Genomic DNA, 21,870 nt, shown 5'->3' with positions numbered 1-21,870 from the left:
TGTCCTGCAGTGCTCACCTGTTAAGTGAGACCCGGTCTCTTGCCTTGCTCCCACCCCTGCATACAGCGGGCCTGCTCACCTCAGTCAAACCGGGACCACCTCTTCTTTCAGGCAGAGCGTGCCGTTCACCTGGGTCCACCTTCTCTTTCCCAGACCCCAAATAAGGTCCCTACTGCTCACTCCCTTCTCAGTAGCAGCTGCCCACAAGCTCTCGGGGCTGAAATGTTTGATCTCAGGCTCAATGCTCCTTACTCAAACGCGGAGGGCAAAGCTGGGCTTCTGGGGACTAGATGAAGCTGGGATGGGAAAATCTGGCTTCTGCAAACTGCCTCATGAGTAACAGGGGAAAACTCTGGTTTCTTGTGGAGTACAGAGCCAAGCACACAGCTGGGACCCTGAAAAATCAGTGAGTGACCGCCCTTCCCCTACGGAGTGCTTGCCATGTGCCTGTGCGGTGCCAAACATCTACCTTACCACTTAGATCGAAGATGTTAATGTTCCCAGGAGGAAACTGAGGCTCCCAGAACCTAAGGAACTTGCCCAAAGTCACTATTTAGTAAGTGGCAGAGCAGATAACTGAACACAGGTATGTTACCCAGAGTCTCCTATGATGGAAGGGATAGAACTCAAACACAAACTCAACCAAATTCAAACTAGCCTAAGAGGGGCAGGGGCGGGGGAGGAGGAAAGAATGGAGTCTGGCTGGCCTCCCAGTCTAGTTCAGGCAATGATGGAGCCCGGCAAAATCTCCATATATCCCCTGGCTCCCTTTCCTCTGTGTTGGATACTTCTAAGGGCTTGTTTTTCCTAATAACTGCAGTAAAAATTTAGCTCTACTAGCATGCCATTTGGCCAAGTTTAAATCATCGTATGTCCAGCCCTGAAGCAGTCACTGTAAGCAGGGAAACATAGTACTCTGACTTATCAGAGCCGAGTCATGTGACTACCACTAAAAATAGTACAGGATGGGGGTGATCAGCATAACCTCCCCTGAATTAGAGACTGAGTGGGGTTACTGCAAAACGCAGGAGAGATGGTTCCACAACATAAGGGATCTAGAGCAAGTAACACTGATTATAATCTAGTCCTTGACTGTCCAATTTTCTTTCCATAAGAATACTTTAAGAATTTATTTGAAAGAGAACGAGAGCAAGTGCACACATGTGCACAAGCAGAGGGAGAGGCAGAGGGAGAGGGAGGAGGCTCCCCACTGAGCAGGCCAGACGTGGGGCTCAATCACACAACCTCTGCTAAAGGCAGACATTGAACCCACTGACCCACCCAGGAGCCCCCATATGAATACTTTTCTCAATGGCCCCATAATGTATATACTGTATCACTCACATACTTTTGGCTGTAGCAGAAAACCTAAACTCAAGTAAACGGCTTGACAAATGCTTGTTATCTTACATACCCCAGAGGGCCTTTTCCCCTGCTTGGTGGGGTAGGGGAGAGCGCCAGGGTCGGCTGGTTCAACAGCCTGCTGTCCGGGGTTGGTAGCTAGGAAAGGGCAGGACCACAGGAGGGATTTCAGAATAAAAAGTTCCCTTCCTACAGGACAAACCATAAGTACTGAAGACAGCCTGCGTGGGGATACTTACGAGGGAATGGCTGCCTTTTGACCCTCCTTTGGGGGAAATCTCTTTACTTTTGGTGGAAAAATAAATGCCTATGGCCCGTGGCCTCTGTAGAAGAGGACTAAGCCTGAGGTGGCTATAGGAGAATGGCCCTGTTGGATGACTGAGCTTTAGCTGTGTTTTCCAGCCCAAACCCCGTTTCTACCCCCTGCCCCAAGAAGGGTGGCCACCCTGGGATTCTTCTGCTGTCAGCTGTATGGGATGTAATGCCTTCACTTAGAACTTCTGCTCAGCACTGGTGTGTTCCCTGCTCCACAGACCTGTGTTTCAGCCCCACCTCTGGCCTTCTGCTTGGATCAGTCCCCTGCCCCAGTGCTCGGCCCACTCCCTACTCCTGTGACTCATCTTGCTCAGGGCCCGGATTCAGGCCTGCCTCCTCAGTGGCGTCTTCCCCAGGGCCCTGGCCTTCTTGGGTCACTTTCTATTTTCGACTCCAGGGGTGTTTGCTATCTGTTGGGAGCTGATTGTGGTATTTGCCATAGTTTCTGGCAGGACTTTTGTCTATTGCCTTTTCAGGCAAGCTATGCCGGAATTCCCCATTCCGAGGGCAGGGCGGGTGGGGTGGCCTGCCGGACCATGTAAGGGTCTGGATGAGAGGGAGAGTTGGGAGCCGGCCTGAGAACACGCTCCACAGGACACTGGGATTCTTTTGCTCATAAAACATCTTTGGAGGCTAAGCAGCAGCATGTCAGTGAGCGCTTCTCTCTTTGGTAGGGCCCCCATGAGACAAGAGAGCTTTCAACTACAGACTACTGAGCACCAGGGACCCTAAAACAGGAGCTGGATGGAGGGTGGGTCTTCCGAAGTGAACCAGGATGTCAGGTCTGGGACCACAGCTGCCCGAGTGGAGGCTGTGTGGTCCTGGCACCGTGGCAGCACACTTGTGCTGTCCATACCCGCCGACCTCATTCTGTCACCATGCTCTCAGTCCTGATGCTCCGGGGCCCAATCTCCTGTTTTCCTCTCCTCTGTCAGGCTGGGTCCGTCCTCTGGGATCTGCCTTCATGGACACATGAGGCAGACAGACAGTCTCCCCAACCAGCTTCCCGAGAAGAGACAGCGTGTCAAAGCAGGCGTGCGGGCCCAGGGAGGGCAGAGGAAGAAGAGGGCCAGCGCAAGCGAGGGTGCGGACTTTAACCACACATACAGGCTTTTCATAAGAACTTTATTTCTCAAAAAGGGGGAAGAATCCAAAGTATTAAAATAACCTTCTAAGTTTTGTTCTGGAGGAAAAGGGTAGGATGACAAAATAATTTATATAAAAATTTCAAGCATAATTGCTGTAGATACTTCATCCCGGGACTCGCAGCTCCAGGTTCCAACGGCATCCCCAGTCGTGCTAAATCTTCTGGGCTTGGAGAGACACAAGCGTCTGGAATGCTGCTTTATCTTAATCCACAATAAATATAAAAGGTCAATCCTCTCCGTGGAAATGATTCAGTCCATTTTTGCGACTGTTTCTGATAAGAATGCTGAAATGAAGAGCTGCCCCTCTTCTAAATTCCAAGTCTTTCCTTTTTGAAGATGAGTGTGAGCGTAAGGAGATGAAATGTGGAAAAACATATTAGGTGTGATGGGCTCTAGTGCCAACCAAACGTCAGGGGAGATGTTACCTCATTGAGGCGATAAAAAGGTAAAAGCGGCCATGATTTTCCCGTTGACTTTTTTGTGGGGAAGCTGCACCTTTCTGTTCCTATCATGAAGGGAACTGGGCCATATGAAGCGACATCCCTAACTGCAGCAATTAAGCGAAGCCCCCATTCACAGCGATTATTTTCTAACTAAAAAAAGAGATGGGTGAATTGGAATATGCACATTAGCCATCCCTGGCGTAGCCAAATGGAGCCCAGAAGCATCTAGGTGCACTTTCCAACAGGCAGACCCTTCCACGAAGTCAGAGATGAGAAATGGCTCATCCCCTGAGATTCTTAAGACAGGTTTAACTGTGAAGACTTCTTGAATCTTTCCCGGCTCTTCTTGGAATGCTTTCAGTTGGTGTTTCTCTGAGGCACAGGGAGGTTCTCGTGAAGGTATTTTAAACTTCCATGTTCTGAGAAATCCGAGACCACATGGTCCTGCCCTCGCAGCAGCCACTTAGTGGTGAGCAGTCCCTCAAGTCCCACTGGTCCCCGTGCGTGGATCCTCGATGTGCTGATGCCCACTTCGGCTCCTGAGGAAAAGCATGGATGAGGATGCGGCTTTTCCCAGCCCCTGCTTCCTATCCGCCCACCAGACCCACAGCTCTTCCTCTCTTCATGTGCCACCCTCTCACCCCACCCACTCCTGCTCCATCCTTCCCAGAGCAGCTTGAGCTCCACGGTCCCCTTCAAGGAGTCCTCCGGTCATTATGAATCATAAGCCCTCTACTTCTGATAAAACACAATGTGTGGGCTCTCCTCCACACTTTTATCCCAAATGCATTTTGACAATACTAAGAGTGCTGGCTGATATTTGCTTGGTGTCTAGACTGTGTATCATAATTTGACATTCAGGCATTTTTTGAAGTATACAACAATGTCCAGTATCAAGGTTTCATCTCCTCAACAATTCTCTAAGTCCCAGAATGGAAGGGATGGGACAAGTTCTCAGTATCCCCCAGAATTCTTAGTACATAGGCACTCACTAGACAGTTACTGAATACACGAAAGGGGACTGTTCGTTTTCCTTCCCTCTTGCTCTAAGCTTAGACTCATGGCGTTAGGGGTTTTCCATGGTCTGCCTGGGTGTACCGCATGGGATACAGTGAAGGCAGGGTTCCCTTGTCTGTCACAATTTTCCTGAGCATGTACTATGTAAAAGGCACCATGCTGGGCCCTGGGGAGGCAGTGGTGAATACCCAATGCAAGGTCATGTTATCTTAGAGCCCATACTTCTGTGGGCAAGGCAGTCAAAGAATAGTTTAGCAAATAATTCCTTGTGGTGCTGGGAGTGCACAGAAGGGTGCTGGGACAGACTATGTGAGGTGGGGGGCCACCACACCGGTAGAGTGGTTAGGGAGAGTCTCCCTGAGAAGGGACTTTCCTCTGAACCCTGAACAATGACAAGGATCCAGCCACTGGAGGGGCAGGTGGAGAGGCGCTGCAGGCAGAGCCCTGAGTGAGGATGTGCCAGGGAGTAGTGGTTGGCAAGGACAGTGTGACCACCAGATTTGAATTCTGGTTTAATAGCAAAGGGACCACAAGACTTCGGGCATATGGTCAAACCATCTTCCTTGCTTCCACTCATTTGGAAAACGAGGAACAGAATAGAACTCATCACGTAAAACTAAGTGAGAAAATGCATGTGATACACTTAGCACAGTGCTGAGAATATGTAAATGCTCAATAAACACCCTCTGTCACTGTTATTAATGTACTTCATAGGAATTTAACTCAACCAGAGTTTGAGCGTTTGCTCTGAGCACGTGATGGACAGATGATGGAGTGGTCATTTGCTCTTTCCCCATCCTGGACTTTTGCTTGCAAGCTAGGTACCTCAGCCCCTAAAAGTATGCTGCTATTTCTTCATCAACAACATGGCAAATGAAAATCAGTGAAAGGAAGGGATGTGACAATTAAATCAAAACCCCAACATAATAGAAATAGGTAACTAACAGTAAAGAGCCTAATGACTAAGAATAACTGGGTAAAATTCTCTTTAATAACCTTTAGTAATTCAGTGAGAACTGTTCTATAGGCAGATCTATTCAAAAGTTCAGAAGAATTAAAATAATTCTCAGATGTGTCACAAATGCCTATTGGTGCTCTTTATAATGTACTCCTGAAAATCAGAGACCGTCTGAAAATCTCTATACTGGAAATGGAGATTTTCTTTTGTTCTTTCTTCATGGGGCTCGAACTCATAACCCTGAGATCAAGAGCTGTATACTCTACCTGAGCCAGCCAGGTGCCCCTGACTTTATTTCTAATGATGGATGGGGAGAAGGGTAGGGGGAGGGGTGTCTTTCTTCCTTTCTTTTTTTTTCTAAAGTTACTTTTCTGAAGCTTTTTATTTCAAAGGTGTGCTTTAGAAATAAACCTTGCACCTCTGGACTTACTTGTTTTTGATACTGCCTATTTAAGCCCAGCATACATATTAAAACCTTCTATTGTCTTGTCCTCACGGGGAATCCCTCTCAGGCAACCTGGCTTTGTCTCTTTGAAGGAGTGAGTCTGCAACAGCTCCTGAGGGACCTCGGCATGCACACCTGTCATGACCTGTGCACGCAGGCATGCTGTGCTCTGCCCGTACTGTAATAGGAACAACCCAGGCTCTGGACTTGTCCAAGTGTGGGTCTGGGAGACAGTGGGGGCTTTGGGCAAGTTACTTCACTTCTCTGAATTTCAAAGATCTATGAAAAAGAAAAACAAGTACCTACCTTCTTAATACACTAAATGTTTAGAGCACAGGACTTCTCCCAGCCCATGGTTGCTCTGAGGATTCTCTCTCATCAACCGCCCTCCCACAATTCTTCTCTTTTATCTTAATCAAGCCTGTGACTTCAAAGAACAGGTGTCTCCTCCACCCTCACCAGCTCCTTGGACACAGTGATTCACAAGGGGCCTCTTTTTCTCCTGATCAGAATCTTTCTTACCCAGTCCAAACCGGTAGCCATCAGAGAAGCGAGTGCTGGCGTTCCAGAACACACAGGCACTATCTACGTGCTGGAGAAAGAACTCTGCTGTTTTCTCTGCAGCATAAAGAAAGGACACTGAGTTAGGGTGACCCATGGAAAATATCCCGCCTTATAGTCACACATTGGTGACTGACCAGGGCTGGGCCCAGGCCCCTGAAGAGCTTCCCCACACATTAAACATGGAGACTTGTGAAAAATCTGAAAAGGAAGAAGGCTAACCCAGCTTCATCAGTCCCTGTTATGGAAAGAGTAGTTGCCTGGAAAAGACTGGGTTGGAATACAGATCTCCCCCTGTAGACATACCCTTCATGCTGCAACAGCTTAACATACTATCTCTTTATAAGGCTCCGGAACCAGAATCCCTAAGTCTGAATTCCAATTCCATGCCATGCCCACTAGCTGGGTGACCTTGAGCAGGTTTCTGAACCTCTCTGTGCCTGAGCAAAATGGAGACTAATAATATTATCTAGCTCACAGCGTGTGTGGAGGATAAAAGGACTTGACATCCACAGAGCACTCACCCCAGAGCCTAGCACACGTAAGTGCTAGTAAACATTAGCTATTATTATTGGCGGTGTTGTGATTCCCCAATAAACCAACCACAGATCCCTTGAGGGGCCATGCTGGCTGCCTTTCCCGCTGGGCCTCCAGTGCCTGACAACTTGGAGGTCTCTCAGTACACATCTGTGCAATGAATGAATGTGTGTGAAGAGCTGCTTCTGCCCTCAGCCCCCTGAGCCTGGGTTTCCTCAGCTGTAAATGGGTTTATTCCAAAAGCCTGGTGAGACTGTTGTCTGGATTAAATGTAATCCCTGCAACAGAGAGTGAGTCATCTCCAGAGTGTAGCTAACCATCTCTTCCCTGCCTCCTCCCCTGGGGCCGCTGTGACAATACAATGAGGCAGCAGATGGGCAAATACAACCAATGCCAGGCATTATCATAGTCTATTTGGACTATGTTTTCCTGTAGCCAGAGGGGCTGAGAGGAGCAGGACCCCATGGAGACCAAGGTGGAAAAACCAGGCGCCATATGCCTGAGGCACGTGTGCACATGTGCACTGACCATTCTCCGTGACGATAACATCTGTGTGCGAGCTGCCGTACTTGTGGATGTGGTCAATGGCCTCCTGGACGCTGTCCACCACTTCAATGCACAACTCCAGGTCCCCATACTCCGTTCGGAGGGACTTCACTTCAGAGGGGCTGAAGGTCAGATAGGAAGCGAACTTGGGGCCCGCGTGAATTTTCACCTGGAGCAGAGGAAGTTGAGGGGTGACAATATAAACACAGCAGGAGGAAGCCAGCTCACATTTCTCTAGGACCAAATAGCCAGACGAGCCTGAAGGGGGGAGCCTGTGGGTGCTACGGCACAGATGATTAAACCAGCCCTGCCTTCCTTTAGAAGCAGCGCTCCACCCTCCAGGATGCTCTGCTTGGGAAAATGCCGACTGGCCGCTTGCCAGCAAGGAGCCCTCAGTTAAAACTGGAACAGGGATTTAAGCAGGAAGCCTCTGAATGTTAAGAATGTGCAAGGCATTTAACAGGCTACCAACATAAGCCCTCGACCACTGGCATCTTACTGAAACGAACACTTGACTACAAAAATCCCATCCCCTGCATATGGGACTCAGATATGGAATCACATGGAAAGGGGGAGATGGCTCGTATACATTTCTACTCCTTCCCTCCAGAGAGTCATAGGTGTGCTTTAGAGGAAAAGAGTATTTAGTCGGTAGCCAGGTCAAACTGTGGTTACTTGTCAGACTTCCAACTTTTGTCAGGCCCCACCTCTAGGCTCAGCTCAGTGACAGACTTGGGGGCTAATTGTGCTCCTGGCTGGAGGAATTTAAGATCTGGGGGCTGGACACTGAGGGACCCCCTCACAAGTCTGATCCCACTTAGGCTTCATTCTCTGAGACCTCCATAGGGTAGCGCTCAAGCCTTGATTCTTGGGGACCAAGCTCTTGCTTTCGCTCAAGTTACAACAAGTGGTGTTTGTCCTATTCTTGTTGTTCCCAAGGCCCTTTACCTGGAACCCCTCTCCCTCCAGGCCTGGGGACCAACCATGTTCTCCTCAGGGAGAGGAAACCCATTCCTGAGTCCTAGCTCTGGGCAAGTCACCCTGCTGGTTTACTTCTGGCAATACAAAAGTATTACATGAAGTACACATATTAACTAATTTTGATTCAAAGAATATTGCAAGGCAATCTTGAGAATGACTAAGGATATCATGGGTTTGTCTGAATCAGGAACAGAGGTTTATTCCTGGCTAAAGGACAATTTTCCTCCTGTCTAGTTCAGTTCAGTGTGTTGTATGGCATACACAGGTGGCCCATCAAATAGGCCAATAGTATCAAGGAAGGTCCCAAACATGAGTGATCATGTAATCTAATTCCATTTTAATTTGTGGGGTGCATTTTCATTTTCAAAACAATCCTTTCAGGCTCTTACTGGGACCATGCCCACCCATTTATAAGATGACTGGGGCCTTCCTTTCCAGGTAAAGGATGAAAGGGAAAAGACACACTCAGGGTCAGAGCAACCAAGGCCAGCAGCCACTTTCTCTAAATGCTGCGCTTGTTTATGTAATTATGAAAGGGTGCCATGACATCAGATATTAAAGTTTACAATGCGTTCTGCCAGAAAACTTGAGATTGCCCACTCTTGCCTGGAGAGCATCTATTTTCTTGCAATTAGGAACTTAAGATGGAACATACATTTGTCTGAAGCTTACCGGCACTGGTTTTTACAACCTCAATGAAATGGTAATAAAACAATCTAGAGAGAACATTATATAAATTGTTGACTCCCAAATATCATCGTATTAAGTACATCAATACTGGTAATTGAAGACACTGGTGGAGGGGTGGACACATATAAATCTCTGTTTGAAAACATTTCTGCACAATCTTTCCAAATCAAACCCAAGCAGAAATGTGTGTTCAGAAATAAACTTTAAGGGGCGCCTGGGTGGCTCAGTGGGTTAAAGCCTCTGCCTTTGGCTCGGGTCATGATCCCAGGGTCCTGGGATCGGGCCCCGCATTGGGCTCTCTGCTCTGCGGAGGGCCTGCTTCCTCCTCTCTCTCTGCCTGCCTCTCTGCCTACTTGTGATCTCTGTCTGTCAAATAAATAAATAAAATCTTTAAAAAAATAATAATAAATAAACTTTAAGCAAGGCTGCCTGAATAAAAGGATCCCAGAAACAGAACTGCCACGTGATCTGTCTTATCTTTGCCCTCTCTTAGCACTTACCACATTCCATTCTGTAATACAGCTATTGGAGTATAGGTTTCTTCCATGTACCAGATTTTGACAAAGCAGGGATATGTCTTACTCGCTGTCTACTGAGCACAGAACTATGTCCACAGTAAATGCTCAAAAATACTGCTTCTTAAATTGCCATAAATGGTATGGCAGCTGCTCCTGGTCTAATCCCACAGGCTTCGAAATCTCAAAATGGAAGACAGGAAGTGATGTATGAGTCCTGGGACTTGTCATACCTGTTCCACTCTCAGCATGTCAATGATCTGGTCAAATAATGGTGTTCTCAGCAGATCTCGGTGGATTAAGAGAGTCTCCAAAGCATTACAGGCAGCTGGATATTCACATTTAGAGTCTCGGACTGAAAAAAGGAAGACAAAGAACTGTTCCTAGTAATGTGCTCCCAAGCCACACAGGATCTGATAAATATCTTGCCTGCAAACAGCAGGGGCCCCATCCAGCTCACCCAGTCTGGTGACTTTATCGACGCTGGCCTCTGAATCCACATACATGTGGCAGATCCCCTCACTGTGCCCCATCACTGGGATTCCCTTAGCAGCTTTCTGGATATCTCTGACCAGCTGGGAAGAGCCTCGTGGAATGATCAGATCTATCATTTTGTCTAGGCGACAAAGATCTTCCACTTCTTCTCTGGTATTCACCTGAAGAGGTACAGAATAAAAACAAAAATGACATCTGACTTAACGAAATACAAAGTAGCAGCACTCAGAGTGCTGCTGACCACCTCTATCCTGCGATGAAGCACTTGTCAAGACACTGGGGTGATGGCCTTTTCCCCTCCTCTTTTAATTTCACCCATACGTCATGTCACTTACAACAGAAATACAAATACGTATGTACGAGAATGTTCATAGCAACTTTATTCTGTGTAGCCCCAAACCGGAAACAACCCTAAAGTTGGCCAAAGGAAGAAAGGACAAGCATATACATGTAAATGGAACACCACATGGCGACAGACAAGAGAAAACAACGGCTGGAGGTAACATCGTGGATGACCTTCACAGACATAAAGGTGAACGAAAGAAATACAACACAAAGGAGTGCCTGGGTGGCTCAGTTGGTTAAGTGTCTGCCTTTAGCTCAGGTCATGATCCCAGGGATTGAGGCCTGGCATCGGAGCAGGGAGCCTGCTTCTCCCTCTTCCTCTGCCCATCCCCCCGCTCTCCCTCTCTCTCAAATAAATAATTTTTTAAAAACCCGAACAACACAAAAGAGTGTATTTTGTATGATGCCATTTATAATGAAGTTCAAGAGTAACCAAAACAGGGGCACCTGGGTGGCTCAGTGGGTTTAAGCCTCTGCCTTCGGCTCAGGTCGTGATCTCAGGGTTCTGGGATTGAGCCCCGCATTGGGCTCTCTGTTCAGCAGGGAGCCTGCCTCTCTACCTACTTGTGATCTCTGTCTGTCAAGTAAATAAATAAAATCTTAAAAAAAAAAAAACAGATTCAATGTGAAAGAAGCAAAGAAGTGACCATTGCAGGGGGAAGAGGGCCATACTGATTAGGAGGGACACAGGAACCTTCTGGGGTGCTGCAAACATTCTACAACTGGATAAGGCTGCCAGTTATGTATGTGTGCACTTGGATCCATGGAAAAAGTCCTAGAGTTGTTCACATAAGATCTGTACAATTTACTGTATGGATACTATACAGCAGTAGGAAGAGCACTGGAAGGAAACCTGTCTAATTAAGCTAGGATGCAGCAGAGCCGGGATTTGAATCCATCAGGTCTGTGCCCTTTCCACCCCCCATGTTGCTATAGGAAAAAATCCAATTCTTGTCAGTGAGTATGTAAGACAGCAGGTTTACAGACACTGTCCAAGCAGCCAGCAGAATCCCAGCATGTTGGAGTAAGTGGGCCTCAATAGAGAAAGAGAAGGATCTGGAGTCAGGTGAGGTTCAAATCTACACTCTCCCACAGACTGTGATTTTCTGTGAGTTACTTTTAGCACTGAGCCTGTTTTTTCCCTAATACTGATGGCATTTTCCTGCTACAGTTGTTGTGAGGGCTGAATGAGGCATGGATGGAAGCTGCCTTGCCTACAGCAGGTGCTCAGTAAACTCCGGCTATTACAGTCCAGTTCAATGACTCCACTAGCTGATTGAGGAGAGTAAGACGATAGTTAAAATAACGAGCACAATGACAACAGTGATAATAGCATGACCTCATACTCACATGCTGCACAATGGCTTCATAAACTGTGTTTCATCTGACTTGCCCTAAATCACTCTGCCAGTGGGCAAAACCCTGACCTGACACTCTACGTAAGTGTGCCCCAAGAATGAAGGGCTACCAGGCATTCTTATAAATCACAGTGCCAGGGCACAGCTGTACGACAGTGGCCTTCCCAAGCCACTGACGACTTCTTGGGCCAAGGAAGCCTCTGGCATCATCCAGGGTCAGCAGGTGCACAGGACCTGCCGCTCCTCCAGTCAAGCTTGCCTGTATAAGTGGCTTGGCCTTGGGTAACCTAAGCTTTGCTTCAAACACCCAAACACCTGACCTGGGGTTCTGTGCCTGATGGGGCTCATTCCCAAGGACCTACCAGCTGTATGGCCTCTTTGACTCCATGGATTGAGAGGGCCTCTTGGGCCAAAAGGTGAAGAATCCGATTGCTGTGTGTGGCCTCCTTCCCTCCTTTGAGTAACAAGCCGTTACCACTCGCAATAGCCAAGGCTGCCACCTGCAGATCAAAGAGGGGAGCAGTGAGCCAAAGGGAAAAAGCAACCATTGCAACAGTTAGCACTCAACTGAGTACTCCTCCTGTGCCAAGCACTGTGTAGTCACTTTATAAAACCTAATCCATTTAATCCTCAAGGATTAAGGGAGGGAAGACTCCCATGCTCACCCTATGTCCTAGAGTAAACAGGTGCTGGTTTTTCACCTGTTGTTTTTAAGTAGAACTGCTCCTACTTAAAGAAAGCTGGTATCATCCTACTGGTCAGTATGGTGGGAAAATGGTTCCAGATTTCTGGGAGAGTGGGTAAACAGTGGGGCAACCCTCTAATGCCACCTTATGAATCAAGGCATGGCTGCTTAGTAAAATCTTAGTAAAATCTTTGGTTTCTCAACATTAGCCTGAGATAGTCAAATTCCTTAAAGAGGTTGCATTCTAGTTTCCTTGAACTACTAAAAGTTTTCCTGAGAGATTTACATCCAGGAGACCATCTGTGACACTAGCAATAAAGGATCTTTTTCACATGGGCAAAACCAGCTACTAGATGAATGACCTTGCAGGAAGCTAGAAGAGGTCAGGGAATAAAGCGCCCCAGTGAGCTGAGACATGGAAATGTGCTCCTGCATTGTGCTGTGAAGGTTTTATCTGGGTTCATGTCCCAGCTCCACCCTTTACAAGTGACAGGAATAGGAACTTCTATAAACTTCAGTTTCTTCAACTGTAAAATGTACATATGAATGCCTACTTTGGAATCACTTGGAAGAATCAGTAACATAAATTAAAGACCTGAAAAGTCCCAAAAATTACCTCTGGGGGAGGAAAAAAGGTAAGACTTTCTCACCAAAAAAAAAAACAGAAAAAAGAAAACTATCTTTGGGAGACTTATTTCACGTGCTGAAAATACATTCTTCCCCTACCCCAATGGCAGACCCATACCTGGGGCAGACAGTCAGGGCGGGACTCAAAGATGACCAGCAGGACTCCAATTGGGACAGTCACTTGTTCTAGTTCCAAATTTTTGGCAATTCTGGTTCGGCGCAAAACACGCCCCACGCTATCCTGTGAGGAGGCTGCAATTTGTCGAAGGCCGATGGCCAGGCTGTTCAGTTTGGATGTGGAGAGGCTCAGGCGTTTCAGCAGAGGAGCTGCAAGTCTCCCTGAAGAGGTGTGAAGAACACAAGGTAAGGGAGCAGCTCTGGGCAGGCTGCAGCTGCTCTACTGAACACACTGCGGCACTGTGTGAGGAACAGACACGAGCTTAGGGGGTCTCGAGCAGACAATGACATGCCCCTTATACAGCTTCTCTAGAGGGCTTTTGGCAGGATAGTTCACCATATAAAGGCCCTAAGCCAATACCCACTGTGCCGGCAATTTCAGTTCCAGAAATCTGTCATTTGCGTGAGCAAACTTGCATGTAACGAGATACTTGTTATAGCATTTTTACAATAGAATAGAATAGAATAGAATCAAAATTCAACTTGAAAATTTAGACAATAGAATACTATAGAATAGAATAGAATCAAAATTCAACTTGAAAATTTAGACAATGAGCTATAGTGCAGTTGTACAAATAATGTATCTATACAAACTGCTATGGAAAGCTGTCCAGGATACAGTTTGTGAAAAATGCAAAACTACCAAAAAGCATGCATGATAAAATCCTATTTATCAAATTTTGCATACACGCATGTGGACATGGAGATGTCTGCTGATGATTTCTCTCAGCATTATTTTAATTTTTTGTAACAAGCTTATTTTTATAATCAGAAGCAATAAAGATGCTTTCTTTTGAAATAAAAACTTAAAGAGAATTATGATAATTTCACATACAGCATTTTCTTTCAATTTAAATACACCATTTGCACGGTGTGACTGTCTACACACACACTCCTGATACACATACACACACACCAGAAAAATCACCTGGAAACACATAACACAAATCATTACTATAGTTAATGTTGAGATGAGATGATAAAAAATTTCTGTTTTTTTTTTCTTTCCTTTTTTTTAATAGTTACATCCACCAAGGTAAAATTATAAAAAGTTTTCTACTTAGGAGGAGAGGAACCAACATTATATTAAGAAAAAAATTAAATCATCATTTTACCAATTACATCAATCCATTTTCTTCACTTTTCCCTATGTGTTTTTTTTTCTAAAGATTTTATCTATCAAAGAGAGAGAGTGAGTGAGCACAAGTAGGGGGAGTGGCAGGCAGAGGGAGAAGCATTCTCCCTGCCGAGCAAGGAACCCAATGAGGTACTTGATCCCAGGACCCTGGGATCATAACCCAAGCCAAAGGCAGATGCCCACCCAACTGTGTCCCTCCCTATGTGCTAACAAGTTTTAAACACAGTGTTAAACGTTACATTCCAATTTTCCACCTCACAATGCATGTGTTTTCCATGTTGCCAAAACCGTTGTAATTACTGCTAAATACTCCACTGAGTTAACGTAGCTTAATGCACTTAACTAGATCTATGTTATTAATAAACACTGAGGTCGTTTGCAGTTTTCAGGGTGATAAATAACCCTGCTCCAAGAATCATTGCATACAGAATGGTTTTCTCTTACTGAAATAATTTCTTAGGATACATTTCCTGAAATGCACTTACCGAGTTAAAGGGGACCACCACGCTCATGTATACCCAGGACTTTGTTCTTAAGCCACTGTGTGTCCTTATGAATTTCCAGAGAGATATAACTGGGATCAAAAGTCAGAGGTCTGCCAACAACTAGTTGTGTGACTTTAAGCAAAAGCTTTAACCTTAGTGGATCTTAATTCTTTTACTTTTAAGCAACTGGTAAGATTATCATCAAAGATTTCTTCCATTTCTGAGAATCTATTTTATGACTTTCCAATACTGCAAAAATTCAAAAGACCAGATGTAAACTCTAAAGGAAGTTCCAAAGCAATAGCTCAAAATGTTTTAAGAAATCAAAGTAATGTTGATGAGCCAGCCTTGCAAGGTTTCTTTGAAGGGAAGACCACTAATCTGGATGTTTAATTTAAGGCACATTTATTCAAGAGAAAAGGAAATTCAAAGCCTCATAAAATCACCCCCCATTTTTTTAGGGTGGAGATACAGAGAATTAGGAAGGAGAGAAAGACTGAGGCTGACTTGACTCTCTACGTATTTAGCTGTCTGCAGTGTGAGTTTGGCTGTATCACTCACTCTACCATTTGCACCTCAGGGGCATTTGTGGATGGCATCTGTTGCTAGCTCTGGGCAGACTACGCACTGATTAATTAACTACACGATACGCTATCTCTCATCACAGGCCCCACAAACTACTTCCACAACTATTTTACATGCATAGTCCATATGGGTTTGAATCCTGGATCTGTTACTGGCCATATGGTTTTAGGCATATGTCAGCTTGCCTGTGCTTCAGTTTCCTCCTCTATAAAATAGGTATAATAAATATTAACAAACTCAAAAGTACCACGCTATAAAGATAAAATGATATCCTGTCTATAAGCCTTTTAGCACAATGCCTTGCAACATGGAAAGGCCTCAGTAAGTGTTAGCTGTTATTAGTGGAATGTCTAAAATGACGGGGTCCTCAATCTTTTTTCTGCACTGAAAATGCCACAGTATCCATGGCTCATGACCTGTAGGTATAGAAAAAGCCCTCTGGAGGGCTGCACCAGGGTATCTGGGAAAGGAGCTAAAGATGGTATGTACAATTTGAAAATGCCCAATGAATGTTAGCAAGCAACTCTTAATAAAAAAGATGTGTAATACATGATTTCTTCTATAACAATCTCATCTTTAGGCAGACTATGACATAAGAACTATTAGTAAAACAAAGAACAAAAACCAAATGAAATCCTCCATAACACTGACTCCCAGTCACTTGGTCTTTACCCTCTGCCTCCTCCAAGTCTTTTTTGTTGGCTAACAGGATCTCCTCACGTTGGTCCGTCAACAGATCAGCCAGATGATGGATAATCTCTGCTCTCTAGGAAGAAAGGTAAAAACATTAAACAAATAAGCAAACACATTAATCCAAGAAGAACGTACAGCATACTTTTAAACCTACTCCTCTGAATAAGCCAGGTCTTGCTCCTAAACCCAAGGTCACCACTGACTGAAATGTCCTTACCTCCTTTCAATCCCCATCTCAGCTCTCACTTTTTCCTTCCTCTCTCACTACTAATCTCCCCAGTGAATGACAGACACAATCTGTCCCCAAGGGAGCCAGCATTTTGAATCAGCAGAATATAGCCACCTCCGCATACTCAGTATCACTGGCTATATAGTTTAACTCCCAGGTTTTTTTTACATAATTATTTATTTAATGAATTCAGCCAAAGGGAGAAAACCAAGAGACCCCAATCCTTACCCACCTAGATTAAGAAGTGTAGCAAATGAGTGAGATTACTGAAGGAGCAGAGGGAAGTGGCTTAAGAGACAAGCTAAGCTCTTCCTTTGCTTTCCTCTCTCTACTTGTAGTTGTTTTAAATTCTCCTATTCCTCAGGCCACATTGCTTCCTTGAAGAAACCTAAATGCACAACTCTCAAATCTATCCTTAACAACACAAGCCTCAAGAAGCCAATCCCCAGCTTCCATCTGCCTCCATTTCCAGAATCTTCGCGTCTGCCACTTCCCTGTGGGAAGAACCCTGACTAGAGAGCAGGCTCTTGAGCTTGCATCTAATAGGTAAGTTAGGTGATTCAGATGGGTTAGAACAAGCAGTTTTCCTCCATTTCCCTGTCCGGGATGTGGCAGGATTAGGGAGCTTCCTTGGTCTCATCATTTTCATGATGTTTTTGATCAAAACATCAGATTGATGAAAAGCTACCTTAGGCCTCAGGCTACAAAGACAAAAGGGAAAATAAAATTTGGAGAAAGAAAAAAGGCAGAACAAATCTGAATCATACCTATAACTAGAATAACTCTCTGGGGCCATGAGGAATGAAGGGGGAGACAGGCTTGACTGTGCACTAAACCTTACAGCATGACTCACTCTGAAATCCAACAAAACTATTAGCTAGGGTTATTACCTGCTCAGGTTCCAAAGTGGCCAACATCCTTCCTCCTGATCGAGCCATTTCTCCCTGCTGCTCAACGGTAGGACCTGTAAAAATATTTGCAAACATCAGATCACAGACTGCTACCCGAGCATGTGCACAGAATGAATGCTCGGTGTTTTGGTGTGTTGTTTCCCAGAGGTCACTTGGACCGATAAAATGGCAAAAGAATAGACTAGATTAACTCAAGCACAAATACAAGAAACTTGTCTGTATTTCTAAACTGGACAACATAATTTATATCTTATGGAGTTCTTTCAATTCCACTTTGGCTTATATTCTCTAATATGTTTCCATTTCTGAATGCAGATTATTTGACAATTCAGTTTTTGTGAACAATTCAGAGTACATATCATGTCTTACGCATCTTTGCATCTCTAGGCATCCAGCATGGGCCTAGCAAATGTTTCTTAACAAAATGGATGCTTATATTCTTTAACTTAGTGGTTTTAGAGAAAAACAGGAAGTCTAGCAGGGCAGGTTAGCTAAATTTAACAAAAGCAAAGCAAAATCCAATTTTGCAAGAGTGTTTGAGACAATAGCAGAATTCATGATATCAACACATCGATTTTATGATCTCTGTTCCTAGAGGAGACCTTGGTCTTCAGTCTCATCTAGGCCATGGTGTGGCTACCTATCATTCACAAACCATGGGACTCTATAAAGAATTACTTACCTGCAGGCTTTACTTCAGAAAAGAAGGTGCCAACTTTCTTTCCCTCCACGATATCTGTGATGACATGCCCAGACACCTTTGGGTGGGTTCCGTTGGCAATAACCACAGAAGTGCCACCTTGCAAAGCCCAGAGGGCTGCTTTCACCTAATAGGAGAGGTTAGATCCCATCATGAGATTCAGACCTCTGCAGGGTCTAGTCATCCACACTATAAACTTGCAAAAAGACAATACAATGTGATACTGAGCAATCGAAGTATATGCAGGAATGTTTCCAACAGCTCAGAAGGTCTGAACACACACTCAGCTCATGCCTTCTTCCCAGCCCAACTTCAGCATGTGCTGCCTAATGCTGAGTCAATTTGCCCTTTATGCTCAGTGTTCAGTCTGGTGTTTGACCTGAGTCTGAGCCTGAGTTCTTTTAGCCTTTGCATACCTTTCTCGTATGTCTCTGCCATTGCCACATATGATGCTGTACCTTAAGGGTATTACTTCCTAGAGTAATGGGAGGGAAGAATTTCTGAAAGATTTCATAAAGAATATTTGAGCTGGGGCACCTGGCAGCCTTAGTCCATGGAGTGTGCGACTCTTGATCTCAGGGTTGTGAGTTTGAGTCCCATGCTGGGTGTAGAGATTACGTAAAAAAAAAATAAAAAATCTTAAAAGAAAAAAAGAAAGAGGGGTGCCTGGGTGGCTTAGTCAGTTGAGCATCTGCCTTCATCTCAGGTCATAATCCCAGAGTCCTGGGATTGAGCCCTGCATTGGGCTCCTTGCTCAGCAGGGAGCCTGCTTCTCCCTTTCCCTCTGTGTGTATGCCCACTCTAGCTCTCACTCTCTCTCAAAATCTTAAGAAAAAAAAGAAATTTTTGAGCTGATAACATTAGATAACATTAGAGGATTTATGAATTATGAAAAACATATAGACCCTGCCCTTGACAAGTTTACAATATGAATGCACCATATAATATTAGTAAAGAGAACACATACACAGACACGACTAAATATAGGTACACAATATGCATTAAGTCCGTATTTAGATGTGCACATTTAAGTACGTATGTGCTTAGTATCATAACCATTAATTCCCAAACACTCACAAAGTAAAAAGGGTAAAATATTGTCTGGTTTCATATCTGTTACAGGCAGTAAGAGCATCAGAGCCTTACCTTGGCTTCCATGCCACCCATTCCTACTCTTGACTTGGTTCCAAAGGTCACAGACTGCTGATCTCCAGGATAAAATATATCGATGAGCTTTGCATCATCTGACCCTGGGGGACTGTCAAAAAGACCTAAAAAGCAGACAAAAGTCAGTAATATTGCTGTAGCGGAAGGGAGTGTCCCCTAAAACAGACCCCTGGGCACCTGCCAGCCACTCTGTACATGACTGAGCCAAATGAATTCTGTGTTCTAACAGCTCTAACCAGAAAAGGGAAGAAGGGATGTGTATAGTCTACCCATGTTGAAAATCAGCGACAGGAGGACTCTCTTTACATACTTTTACAACCTGGCTTAATGAATGAATGCTTGCTAGTATCATGGCATGACCACATCCTTGGCACAAAACTTACCAGCCCTGCCCATTGTCTACAGGGAAGCTGTCCTCGCCTCTGCCACTGCTACTTATGATGCTGAATTAAGGAAGTAACTGAAAAGGATGAGTGGCCACTGCAGAAGATACAGCAGCCGTATACTATAACATGACTGTCTCCAAGTGGGATGAAATGGGAGACAGGTTTTCATTAGCTCTCACAGCACCCTTTGAAACAGCCACTGATTATACTCTGCATATTATGGGCAAGCCGATGTGAAGGTTAGGCTGCGCCAGCAGAAGAGCACAGGACTCCCAGCATTCAGTCTAGATTTATCATCACAAAGCCCATGTCCCTTTTATAACCAAACAGAATAACATAAAATACAAGTTACATGAAACACTATGCATACAACCCATGATTAAAAATCTTCATAATTTCACTTGTAAAAAGAGCAAGTTGGAGGCTTGGAAAGAAAAGTCATGGGCCTGTGAAAATGGAATCACTTTAAGGCCTGCGTGGGACACATACAGAGAGGAACTGCCCTGGGCTGGGGACTGGTCAATGATATCTGGGCAGTGATGTTTTTGGTTTAAGTTACTGCTTTTCCTGTGTGAAGATACAGCCCCTCTGCTTCATTATTCCAAATCTCTAACACAACCCTGCTATACACATCCTCTCCAGGAGAAAGGTATCAAAGGAGTGATGGAAATGGTGTCCAGTATAGAATAAAGCAGTGCGAACCGTGGGCAGGAATTACAGGGGGAGGAAAAACCACCTCACCACCTCTGCCCACCACAGCCCAGCACGCATAGCTCCTGGATTCAGGGCTGGAGTCCTTTCAGAAGGCACTATGCTATAAGATCATAAGCGTGGATCCCAAGGCTGTTTTGGTTTCATACAAAAATAGCATGGGCAAGGTTGTAAAGTTCTAAGCGAGACCTTCTCAAGAGATGCTGAGGAGGGCCTAGCATTCTGGTATTCTGCCTGCTCCTCTCTTCCCCTTATAGTGGCTTCTCAAACCCATCAAGAGCATATTTAAAATTCTAATATCATGCTAAAAATCAACATTCAGTGGATAACTAATCAGGGTTAATAACCCAAGCCTGTTTTATATACCTGAATGTTCATAGCAGCCATTAGTTATAATAGCTCAAATGTCTACCAACTGATGAATAAGCAACTAAAATGCGGTGTATCTACAGAGTGGAATATTATTTGGCAATCACGAGAAAAGTACTGATATATGCTATCACACTGATAAGCAGTTTTAGTGTTTGAGGCTGCATTAAAAATGTTTCCTAGAGTCTAGTTCAAATTGGGTGTTATATACTTAACTTTCAAATTCATGTCCTCTACCTTGCTAGGCAGTACAGGAGAGGGAAGGGTGTAGATTTTTAAACTGAACAGATCTAGTTCTAAAACCAGCCTCTGCTAAGCACTGTGTGACTCTGGATATACCATTTAACTGGTGTGAACTTAGTTTCTAATTTCTTCACCTGAATAGCAGAGCTAACCTATCTACTTTGTAAGACTGCTATAAGGATTCAAAAAAATTGACATTTATAAAGTACCTAGCACAGTATTTGTGCATAGTAGAAATTTAATAAAAATCTGCAGATTAACTGAAAACCCTTCCTTTCTAGAGTGGCTCACTCTTATCCCAACCTAGCTATTCCTGTCCTGAGATTTCAAATTTACAGTGGATAAAAATGGCACCAAAACTTCTTACAGGTAAAGAAACTGACATATAGGTATGATATATCAGACTTCCCACAAGGGCAGAAGACAGATCAATCCATCTATATCTGCCCCTACCTCCATGAGGCAGCTCCCTGCTCCTAATCTTACACCCATGGAGTGTAAATGGAAAACAAGTCCTGCCAAAGTACCCTGCCTTGGGTCTGGGCTGGGGACCAAATAGGTTTTTGTGATCTCCTGGGAATGTAATGAGAGCCCTCTGGGATCCTGTTAGGTTTGGCCTATTTTAGACACAGCTACCATATTCCTTATGGGTCAAAATGTAAACTGGGAACAGCTTACAAGAGTGAGAAGAGTGAATGGAGAGTCAAACCGGAACCAAGAGGGACCCCTCTGAGGAAGGGGAAAGCAGGGTAGAATAGATTAACATGTAAGACCATGGTGGCCACATAGGCAGGACTTCTGCAGTGGCTCCAATTTAATATCACCTGTCTCATGATTTACATTAAAAACTGAAAGTGATCAAACCACAGTGAAATAGCACTTCACACCTATCCGCGAAAAGGCAGATTATAAGAGGTAAGTGCTGGCAAGGATGTGAAGAAACTAAAACCCTCATACAGGGCTGACAGGGCTATAAAATGATGCAGCTGCTTTGGAAACCAGTCTGGCACTTCTTCAAAAGGCTAAACATACACGAAATTACCAAATG

General features: G+C 44.8%; 1 protein-coding gene across 2 annotated transcripts in view; it reads right to left on the bottom strand.

The window, feature by feature from the left end:
• Window positions 1-2,784: 2,784 nt before the first annotated feature.
• The window catches only part of ALDH18A1 (aldehyde dehydrogenase 18 family member A1), a 39,205-nt gene continuing 20,119 nt past the window's right edge, over window positions 2,785-21,870 (bottom strand). For both annotated transcript variants that reach the window (XM_080823345.1, XM_080823346.1), the window contains exons 8-18: window positions 19,093-19,217; window positions 17,929-18,073; window positions 17,226-17,299; window positions 16,086-16,179; window positions 13,147-13,367; window positions 12,079-12,216; window positions 9,979-10,174; window positions 9,752-9,873; window positions 7,315-7,501; window positions 6,211-6,306; window positions 2,785-3,807 (exon numbers count right to left, since the gene is read on the bottom strand). In XM_080823345.1, coding sequence (XP_080679471.1) covers window positions 3,626-3,807; window positions 6,211-6,306; window positions 7,315-7,501; window positions 9,752-9,873; window positions 9,979-10,174; window positions 12,079-12,216; window positions 13,147-13,367; window positions 16,086-16,179; window positions 17,226-17,299; window positions 17,929-18,073; window positions 19,093-19,217 — 1,580 coding nt within the window. In that variant the 3' untranslated portion in view covers window positions 2,785-3,625. The remainder of the gene's footprint in view (window positions 3,808-6,210; window positions 6,307-7,314; window positions 7,502-9,751; window positions 9,874-9,978; window positions 10,175-12,078; window positions 12,217-13,146; window positions 13,368-16,085; window positions 16,180-17,225; window positions 17,300-17,928; window positions 18,074-19,092; window positions 19,218-21,870) is intronic.

The sequence above is a fragment of the Martes martes genome, assembly GCF_963455335.1.
Source record: "Martes martes genome assembly, chromosome: 14".
Classification (NCBI taxonomy): domain Eukaryota; kingdom Metazoa; phylum Chordata; class Mammalia; order Carnivora; family Mustelidae; genus Martes; species Martes martes.
This window is presented reverse-complemented; position numbering and strand designations above follow the sequence as displayed.